The sequence below is a fragment of the Plectropomus leopardus genome, chromosome 6 (genome assembly GCF_008729295.1).
Source record: "Plectropomus leopardus isolate mb chromosome 6, YSFRI_Pleo_2.0, whole genome shotgun sequence".
Taxonomy (NCBI): domain Eukaryota; kingdom Metazoa; phylum Chordata; class Actinopteri; order Perciformes; family Serranidae; genus Plectropomus; species Plectropomus leopardus.
In genome coordinates, this window is record NC_056468.1 from 25,302,676 (window position 1) to 25,313,981 (window position 11,306).

Below are 11,306 nucleotides of genomic sequence, written 5' to 3' on the forward strand. Positions count from 1 at the left end.
AGCTAACAGCGCTAACATGATGGGGGACCGGAGGATAAGTGCTACGCTTCCGAGATGACGCTGTTTCACCACTTTGGTCACCACCTTAGTCACCAGTGGTAACCACCATATGAGCGCAGTAGAGAGTGGCAGCTAGGGTTGCAACAGTATAACATTTTCACAAAATATTAACCCTTTCAGAAAATTTTGTGTTGTCAAATTACCACAGTTTTACAGAACCACTATTTATGTCATTAACAGCGACCCTTAAAGAAATGAAAAAAGAAGGGCTTTAAAAAAGAAACAAAAAAACAACATTACTACTTGAAATAATACTTGAAAGTCTGCCTCCTGAAAAAATTACAATAACATTGTAATCCTTTTCCATTTTTTTCAATACCGTAGATGATATGCACCAATTTTTATACCACGTTATACCCTGACACTGATATATCGCTGCAGCCTTAGCGGTGCCGCTTAGCTAGCCAGTGGGATACGCACACAGAGACTCCAAGGACCCACATGCATGCACAGCTGGACCAGCTACCACAACAAAGAGCAGAGAATCTCAGATTGCAACATACTCAGAGGATGCAAGACTTCGCTCTCTTCTCAGGACGCCATTACTCCACGATGTCTTTACATAGCAAATAGTGGTTTGCTTTTATATCAATGCTCTGAGTGTCACATACAGCAGCTTTAAGGGAGCACTATGTATCAAAGTACCTGTGGGGTGCCAGGCCAGGTTCCGTACCATAGACTTTAATACAAATTGACCAGTCTTCTGCCATTGGCAGTTCAACTTCTGTATAAAAACAACAAACAAACAAAGACAACATTTAAAAAACAGTAAAAAGCATTTTTGTTAAAAATTGGACAGGTTATGAAACAAATAATTCTCTTTGTCCCTTATATTATAACTTATAACTGCATAACAAAAACCAACAGTGAAGCTGATTCCATGTGAGCCACATGTGACTGGGCCACATGGACAACAGCTTCTGCAGGGAAGTTCTGCAATAAAAGAGGTACTGGGTTGTGTATAATCTTTCCATGCCTTATGACTATTCTTTGACTTCTCCAACAACAGCAGTAGAACAACAGCTCCTCCCTGGTGACTTTCTGATGTGTTTGGTGGAACAATATTCTGCTCTATTTCAAATATCAAGGGAGCGACGCCGGAAAGAGAGAGGTCTGGTTTTTCAGGATGATCTGAATACATACTTGACTTCACTGCGACTAAAAGATAATGTAGGCAACTCACAGTCAGCGATGTGTCCTTTTGATCCGGGTGCTGAACAGGCTCAAAGACACACACAATGCTTCCATAGGAAGCTGCAATCTGTAAGCAGAGAAAAGAAAAGGCAACATGTTAAATATTAAGACATGTTTACAGAATGAACACATTTTGCAAGAATTGCATATTATTCCACATACTATAATCAAATTACATTCCTTAATACGATGAAACCTAATCTATTCAAATTACTGTTATAGTTGACAAAACTTGAAAGACAGAGTCAGCAAAATTATGAACATAAAGTTTATGTAATAGATTTGAATGTATGTTTTTGAAATAGCATACATATTTCTTGTGACAATTTGGACAGTGAAAAATGAGCATAGATCCTTATTTAAGATCTTAACTGGAAGCAAACAAACACAATCTGCAGCATGCCATATAAACCATGGCACATATCAATAGAAAATGAGTATAATCCCTGACAACAAACCAAAAATGTCTTAAGGATGTAACATCTCGATGATGAGTCAACATTGTCCTGTCTACCGTATGCACACATTCCATTCATGCATTGGTTAGGACTATATGCTCAAGTGCTTTCCATGGGAGCCACAGTCACAATGTTAAACAGACTGAATGGGCGAAATTTCTGTGGCAGTGAACACAAATAACAAGCTTAATAAGGTACGGGTCTTGGATAATACAAGCTGTGTCTCTGTTGGGGTAAATAATATGCCGACTGTCACAGAGTGAATACAGAGAAAGAGTGAGTCACACACTCTCACGTGCAAATGTGCCTGTGTTAACGGACAAAGGAACACACATGCAATCAATCACATGCACAAAGCTCGGTCACATAAAATCTCTCTCATGGCATGAGGAAACATAAGAAAAATGTATTCTTTTTTAGGACAGTTCAGATTTAATCAAATTCCAGTGCAGAGAAAATGTCTCACATCTATGCTGTAAAACCCCAAACAATATACTATAGTACTAGTCCTGGGAAAAAAGTACTCAAGTCAACATATGGTAGTTCTGTTATGTGAGAAGCAAAATAAAAAGGTGAGTTGTAGTTATAATGATGACAATTCTTTGGTCACACTTTCATAAAACCCCGACTTTTATTTAGCAAAAATATTATGCTGCAAGAATAATACAACTGACATCTTAAAAGATACACTATGCTGGATTTCCCTAAAAAAAATGTAGACTCCTACAAAAGTTATCCTTCTCATTCATCACTTATGACCCACTAGAAGTGTATGACAGTGTATTTATCTGCAGAGACTCTGCCCTCTGCCTGTATTTCTTTTTGCTGTGGCTGGGGTGTTTAGCAGCAGTTGAGGTCTGGACTTCATGAAAAGGTAGAGACCAGGTGCCAGATCTTAAACAGGGTGTATAGACGAGGATGCTACAAAAAAAAAGACGCAAAACGGCAAGTAGATGAAAGCTCGATCTAAAACGAGAGTGAATTTGGGGCTGGCTTTCACTCTCACTTTTGCTGGCAAGACCATTTACAAGCAGTAACAGACAATTCCTGCATAGCATACCTTTAAATCTCAGGTAAATCTGCTGCTACTTAACCAAGAACAGCCTGCTGTTTAAGCCAGCTAACCATTATAGAAAAAACAAAAATAAAGGTTGATTTAATACCACTGCCTTCTGGTGTTGGTGGAGGTTGCTCCCTTTTCCAGTTTTTATAGTGCTGCTCTGCATGCATCTGTTTAAATCTTTATGCAAGATGTTGAAAACAGCAAATAGCATTAAAATTGTGATGTAGTCGAACAGAGTTTCAACAATAAAAGTATTACGGTCTTGTGATTTATATTACTTTATTCCTACTAAACTCTTAAATACATTAAGCAATGCAAAGTTTAACTGGGTGGAGCACAACATTAAATGTTGTGCAGAGCCTCACTGCAGGTTGGTGTTCTTCTCAGTGATTATGTTGTTTACTATAATTTTAGAAATGACTCACAACAATGATGCATTCATCGATTAAAAGTAATCACACCTTCAATATAATGATTTTAGAAAATGCATGTTTCATTGTAGTGGGTCATTAATGCTTACAAAAATGCATCTGAAGTGCTACTGCACAGTGTGAGCGCAGAGCCTTTGTGCTCAACAATGCCGTGTAAACTAATAGCATTGCAAATATCACAGCGTGGAGAGGGGCAGTGAGGTGGAACTGGCAAGCATAGCAACTGAGCATGCTTAAACAGATGCTAGACCCGGCTGGAGGCATGTGAGGTTACTTCTGGCCCAAATAAATTGGATTTAACATCACATGAGGGGAATGGTGAGGAGGTGAGCAATCTTTTTCTCTCATTTGAATTAAAATCAGGCCTGTCATCTGTTTTAACAAGCTACCACCATCCCCAATTAAAAAATAAGACCAAATTACAGTGATGGGCTGACAAAGAGGACATCTGCCTTTAATATCGTTATGAAGGAATTTGTCAGATTCATGGGTATTTAATCAAATTTTATTTTCAATTCTGATTTCCACTTTCAACAATTGTGAAATCAAAATAATCTGGATAAAAATATTAATGTTGGGCATTCCCTTCTGCAGTGATGCTCTCGTTTTGTGTTATAAATCCACCGCTTCCCGTTACTTTATAGCAATGCTCAGATCTCAGTTTTTTAACTTTTAAAACTCATAAAATTTTAACTGTTTACACCATAGACGTGAAACCATGACTTCCAAACTAAAGGCCTGTGCTTGAATATACAGAAAAATTCTTCCTTGCTCCTAAATACTTTTTGCAAATAGGACCAACCCCCAAAACCACCTTCCCTCACAAAGTCAACCTGAAAATCTGCCAATCCAAGTAAAATTTGATCCAGTTCTACATTTAGATTTGTTCTGTGGCAAACCGAAAGTGTACACGCAAGCAATTCTCTTGATGTCTTTCTGTGCCACAGATGGACTCAGAACACAGTTCAATAAAAAAAAAAAAAAAACACATCAGAAAGACAAAAAACATTAGTACCTTTTTTACAGATCTGTCCCAGAAACAAATGACAAAAAACATCACAACAGATCCTTTGTTTGTAGCAACACTTAAACCCATTTTGGCGTAAATGAAGGGATTATCAGTGGCGCTGCATCAATGAATGTGCCTGCTGTACCACTGTTTCGCTTTGCTGTGAGACTTTCCTTTCACTTGGAGTCGATGACAAGAAGTTCAGTTTCATTAAAATAGCCTTTGATGTTGCCAGCAAATCTCTTTCCTGAAAACATACGCTGCCAACTCTTAATAAGACAGCCTGCCATTAATGTACCTTGCAAAACAGTGCAATTATTCTATAACAAAATCAGAGAACAAAGACCTGGACATTTTAGCAACATTTCAGCAGGATTTATTAGATATGCAAGATTTTGCTGACACTGTGAGCTAAGCTTGCCTACTACACTTTATCTCAAACATATTTCCACTAACCCTGATTGTGGTGTCATTAAAATAATGTGGTGCAAAAGGAAGGAGAAGTGTACATCATAGTGGTGTGCAAAAACCCACTTTTTAGCACCCTCAATTTTTCTGTTTTTGCATTATGATGTCTGCCAAATCAATGGACAACACTAAGAGTTAAGTATAAATATAGTGCATTATTAATGTATTACACACATCCTGCGCAAAAAATACAACAATGTTGAGAGAGGTAGCGGGATTATTATCATCGCTGTAGGGAACTACGGCAATGGGACAAGTGCGCACAAAAAAAGGATAAAGTCACAAAAAATATGTAGCCCTAGCTATATTGTTTTGGCTTGACAGGTAGTGACGGATAAGACCTATCAGGTATGAAGGTAGGTTTTTTGCGTTATTGTTTCAAAAAGTCTCTGTTTCCTCCCATCCAGACTGAAATGCAACTCTGAAATTTAAAAACTGAAATGGGGTCAGTAGAATTTTCAAAGGTCTCAGTTTTAAGGGTTGCAAAACGCCGGAGTAGTGTATATGCTAGGCGTAAACGTAGCAATGGTTACATGTTTTAAAACTAAAATGTTTTACTTTGGATCTAGCCTTGCAGTCATGTGCAGAGCCATTTCTCCTCCAAACATGGCACTGAAAAGCTTGTTAAAAGTTTTCAACACAACCATTGGACAAGCCTATAGATTACTAGGAGAGTGTTATTAGACACAAAACAAAAATCAATCTTTTTTTTTAAAAAATGTTATGATTTCTTCACCTGTGTAGTCTTATTGAGTGAATACCAATGTCTGGTCTAAATTTCATGTGAATAGCTGCATTGGAAATATGTTTAAGGAAAAAGATTCTGATGTGTTAGAAATACTTCTCACCAAATAATTGTGACCACTTGCAAATCCTTTTTCTTCCATTGATCTACAATTCAATGTTGACTTGTTTTTTACAGCATAGAAGAACAAATCAAGTTATTTTCATTTGAATATGCCTTCCCAGTGTTTACAGACACAGCATGAATACATCTAATTTACATTTTAATAAATTTAAATACATTTAAACTGAAATATTTGTACTGAAAAAAGAAAAAAAAAGTCCTTTCAGGAACATACTAGTTTGCACATCAGCCTAAGGACCCAAAATGACAAAACACCACTCCATTAATCTTACCTGTCCACCCTGCAGTGAGCAGTCGACACAGCCGACCTGGATGTTGCCATGTTTGGCCCCTGGGATGATTTGCAGTCGCTCAAAGTCACTTCCCAAAACTACCACGTCACAACCTGACGCATAGGCCTATCAAGAGACAGAGGAGACAGAAGAAAAGGAGAGAGATGAGAATGACACTCAGATCTACCCAGAGAGAATTACAGGAAGGGTCACTTGAACGTCACTTGTCCTGGAGCCAGTGTCACCGCATCAAGCGTGCCACCGTATGACAGCTGTGAAGTACAAGCAGATGAGATTAGAATTCAACGCTCTACTTCTGTGGCTCTCAGAAGGAGATCTTCACATGAGCTGTGATTCAGTGTGACTCTGCCTCCTCCACAGGACGACAGACAAAAAGAAATAGTTCTCCTATTGATCCACTCTCTGAATAGCGTTGCAGAGGTACCTCACAGAGTCTGCTTTAAGATCACAGAGTGCAAAAGCAGTCAGAGGTACTGCCTTTGTATTTCAGACACACAGTCCTTAAACCTTCAAGGACTTCCTCCAGTAGAGAGAAGTGGTTTGGACTATTAAGCAAGATCTAAATTATAAAGCAGTTAATATAACTCAAAGACATAGGCTACATTCTAATGCAATTTTAAATTAGCATTGATAAAATCAAGCCAACAGAGCACTATCTGCTATAAATGCATGATGTGGGGGAGCTCACTGTGTCCTTATATCCCATGGGGGACAGACACACTACATCAATTGCAACATGGCAAATGCCTTGACCTTAAATTCTTCTTCACGGGTGTATACATTTTAAGCAACGGTGACCCCATTTGGCATCAGGCCCCCAGCCCTGGCTGGTTTAATGCTCTCTCTATGCAGTGAGTTGATCTTAGACCTATGAGAAAGTGAAAGTCCACTTGTTTTTCGTTGATTTTTACAGTGAAGGCGTGCAACCTCACCTGAAACAACACCTACACCTACATTATAAAAATTCAAACACTGGAACACTGAACAGCCTGGGAAAAAGAGTCGAGGCACAATTACACACAATAACTTGCAAGTTTAATGAATGCAGCTATTGTTTAAGCTATCAGCAACTTAGCAAAGACTTATCACTTCCACAAAACAACTTCCTGGAGGAAAACCACAATCTTGAAATCAATAATGATGATGTTTTGTGTTTGACTGTTGGTGCTTTCACACAAATCTTATCTGAACTACTGATCTATTGTTTTCAGAGAAAAAGTATTGTGTCTATGACGACCAAGTAGAAAGAAATAAAATATTATCCTTTTTTATTCAGAAATGTCAAATTAGCTCAATGTAAGTTTTATCACTCATAGGTCTAGTTAATAAGACAACAAAAGAGGCATTTTGCACCAATACGTTATTCGTATTAGTAACGTTATTAAACATATTGATGCATCCAGTGCCACATACTGTACTGCATTTGATAGAAGTGTGTGCTCCTCAACATCACAACATCCTCAATAAGGGGAAACTGTTATATAAAACACTGCTGAACTAATTTTGCTCAAACTGATTTTTCAATTTCAGTAACAAAACAGTGAAATGCCCTCTCTCCAAATGTTAGGGACTGAGTTCGTTTTGCTCAGTTAAAAACTAATGTTAAAGAATGGTCTGATAATGTCTTTCACTGTGTTTGCACTGGTCTGCCCTACAGTTGTATGTATTTATCAATGCTACGTGAAAGTGACATTTTTATGTTGTTGTATGAGTGCTACATTCACACCCAGGGACAACAAATGAAAGTGGGCAATGTGGTATATCTGGTGAAATACATATATTGTGCACTGTCTCTTTTTTATTTAAATAAACCAATAAACGTGGTCTTTAAACCACGTGTTGAGGTGTCATGAGAACTAATGAGTTGGTTTTTTTTGTTTTGTTCTAAACAGTGACACTCTGGCAAGAGGAAATGTTTTTATATTCTTCCATTTTTAGGCAGTTATCATAGATTCCCATTTTGTTCTTGGTCTATAGGGCAGCACTACCCACAGCAAAAACTGCTTGGCATCAGTGCATATTTTATATTGTACTTTTACTTCGCCTAATACATTTACATTAAAAAAAACTAAATGAACTAAAATCTGTCCTGACGGATTAGTTTGTTCACCTCCTTTAAATCAGAGCTCCTAAATGGCTGTGACAGAAATATTTCCAGAGCCTGAAATATCTTACCGTGAATGGCACATTGTTGACGCTCCCTACAGAGAAACAATTGTCTCCAGGGTTGACAGCCCCTGTGAGGACCTGATGGAGATTCATGACTCTTGTTTATAGTCTCCTTGTGTTCCTTTCTCACAACACCCTCCCACTCCAGGTGAGATTCATGGGAAACCATGGGAAGGGTGCGTTCATCTTCGTCTTTAGCCTGTAATTTCACTTTAGCGTCTCTACAGGCTTACTGTGAGGAAGAGAGGAGAGGAGAGTTAAGAACAGCCATATAAACAGGGAATATTTTGGTTCAGCAAGCGTTAAGCCCAAAGCACATAACTAATTCTTGGATATTGACTGCAAATTGATTAAACACTCAGTGCGTGTGATGTTATCAAGAATTCCTCCTTGACAGACGATCTGCAAATTGTTTCCGTTGCACTATATTGTACACACAGAGCATTAAGAGATCCTTAACATTTTCCTCACTAGTCCAAAACTGCATGAAAAAAGGCTCATAATGGAACCTTGATGCATGAAAATGCACTGGTAGAATTGTGACAAGGCATGCTAATAATAAGTATTAAAATTTTTTGGTGTACAGGCAGCTGACAAAAGGCATATTGGCGTTATTTGATCCTGGTGGCCTATCTCAAAATCCATTAGTGTCAGCTGGTTAACATCGAGAGTTCTTTTACTGCAAAACAAATAAATTAGCATGCATAGGAACTGGAATGACCACCAGGTAGAAAACATGGGGTCATTGTGGGAGAGGGCTTCCAGGGAGCCTAAAGAAATAGGAAAAGCAAGGTGATACTGTAGTAGCCAATGATGTACCAGTGACTGTTAAAGCAATGTAAATCTAGTGATTGTGTAGAGTTTTAGATTGACAAGGTACTGGAGTCATGGAAGTTAGTCAAATTATTGTGTTACTGGCAACAGAAATCAAATCAAATAGTAATATGCAATTGAAATATTCACCGCTAAATGTACTTTTGCATCAGTGTGTGGCAAGGAATATAACAGAAATAATTTACAGACTGTGACAGCAGTCTCACTTTGTAACAGTGGTCTTAGATAGTTTAAGCCATTGTCTCACTTGTACATGGCTGCTGAAATAAACAGAAAACACTAAATAGCTAAATAACAACGTTAGGCGATGTATGGTGTAACGTTAGCAGGGGCACAAAAAGTTTAAGTTACTACTACTGACAGAAACACTTTCTGCATGATGATAATCCTAATTTATAATTCTCGAGTTTGAACACAAAGTAAATAGGATGGAAGTGTCTTGCTGCCATCTTCGCAGCCATGAGCTGCAGCTCACTCTGTGGTGACGTTGATTACATCTATGAATCACCCTAGCCCTTCTGTTAAACATGGCAGTGCAACATGCCAAACACTATGGATGAGGACCCACTTCCTATGTAGATATAAATGGGTCATCCTCTGGTTACAAAAACAACAATTCTTTGTTTCAAGTGATTATACACAAAAGAAAACATGGTTATGAATATCATGTTCTATTTCTGCCAACAGATCCACCTAAATCCTACACCCTGGACCTTTAATGAATAATCAGCAGTAATGTGATTAATGTGAATGTGAATATGAATAAGTGGCAAAGGCAAATAATAGAACAGTGTGGTGATATCAGAAAATAATACAATGTGTAATTCAGCCTTTAAAAGCAGGAAAAGACAACGCTAACAATATTACGATATCCAAATTTGGGATGATATCTAAAGTCATGTCATGGTGATGATTCAATACCAGCACTGACTTAAGGAATGCCTGTGTATTTACAGTATTTCACCTCTGTGTGCTCCTGGTAGCAGAGCAAATCCAATAGGCACAAAAAGCCATTGTTAAAAGTTTGCAGAGCAGGTGTCAGTTAGCCAAGTGGGTCAAACCAGTACACACCTTACTTTAGCACTGTTAATCTCCTTTGTTTAGCAGTGTTTGTCAGCTAGACTTTGCTCCAGGCACAAGTAGGGTCAACTGATACTTTTATTGTGATAAACATGCACAATAAAAGTAAATAAACTGCAACAAATAAATGCATATCACGTCTCCACAAGCTTAATCGATACATACAGTATGCTTCACGTTTGGAGCGCAAGATGCATAACTTATTATGATTTTAACGTTACAACATAAAGCAACATGTTTTCAGTAAGTGGAAAACAAGTCCTTGAATGTCAAAGTTTGGTCAATAACATGACTTCGACGTGCAGCAGTAACGGTGGGCTATTTTATAACTGGAGAAGATGTGAGTTATGTTTCCTGTGCTGTGGCAACTCACGTGATAAGGTTTCACACGCCAATACATTAGCACACAGCAGATGACAGTACATCTGACTAACACTGTCACCCGTACAGATATGATACATCAGTGCCTCAATGATTTTTATCAATCACTTTACACATTTGCTACCTGTTTTTAAGTTGTCGCATCATGATGCTAACTTAGCTGTCAAGTTTAGCTAGTTATCTGCAGTTAACATAAACACCGTAACACAACCAGTGTCAGACACAGTAATTAGCTGCTTACCTTGTGCTGCAAGTTTGTGACATGTCCTGTCGTAAATATCACGATAACACCCCGGTAAGTTGCTTTATTTGATGAAAGTAGCTCCCGAACGTTAACTAAATGTTACGGATTCGCTCTCCTCAGTTAGCTAGCGTTAGCACGAACTAGCTTGTGAAGCTGTCTTTTAGCGAGCTCCTGGGCTAGAAAGCTAGCCGTAGGTCACTAAAGGCACACATTTAGTGCCTGACAACCCCCGATTGCCCAGACGAGTCGCTTTTTACTTCTCAAAACGGTAACCATAAGAAGGAGCCAACCTCTCCTCAAGGTTAGCAAATGTTAGCTTCCAAGGAGGAAGCTTTTCCTTATGTTGAAGATGTGTCATGATTATGACTGTTTCACTGCAATGCATTATGGTCTTTGTAGTTCCGTTTTGTAGAAACGTTTTGTCACTTCCGGTTGACTTCAGTTCTTTCGAGACCTAATAGATCCATGTTCGAGACGGGTTTCGAAACGTCACGTGATCATGTCAAACCCGGACAAAGGGTTTTAAACGAAAGGGCCACAGGAAGTGCTGGCGTGTGTTGTGTTGTTTTGTGTAGCACAGTTGATAGATATCATATATATTAAATGATATCTATATGTCTTATTATCGTTATTATATTTACTAATTATAATAGTAATTTAACCTTTGGGGACCCTTACTTTTCATTCTTCATTTTTTCAAAATTTTGGTTGTGTTAATGCAAATGGAATGAACTTCTATTTAATCTGTGAATTT

The 11,306-nt window shown here is 38.2% G+C and overlaps 1 protein-coding gene across 5 annotated transcripts in view; it reads right to left on the bottom strand.

The window, feature by feature from the left end:
• Positions 1–10,898, bottom strand: part of LOC121944183 (dmX-like protein 1) — a 73,272-nt gene extending 62,374 nt beyond the window's left edge. For all 5 annotated transcript variants that reach the window (XM_042487893.1, XM_042487892.1, XM_042487891.1 and 2 more), the window contains exons 1-5: positions 10,550–10,898; positions 8,020–8,245; positions 5,824–5,949; positions 1,244–1,321; positions 706–784 (exon numbers count right to left, since the gene is read on the bottom strand). In XM_042487893.1, the coding sequence (XP_042343827.1) occupies positions 706–784; positions 1,244–1,321; positions 5,824–5,949; positions 8,020–8,106 (370 nt within the window). In that variant the 5' untranslated portion in view covers positions 8,107–8,245; positions 10,550–10,898. The remainder of the gene's footprint in view (positions 1–705; positions 785–1,243; positions 1,322–5,823; positions 5,950–8,019; positions 8,246–10,549) is intronic.
• Between the last annotated feature and the right edge of the window lie 408 nt (positions 10,899–11,306).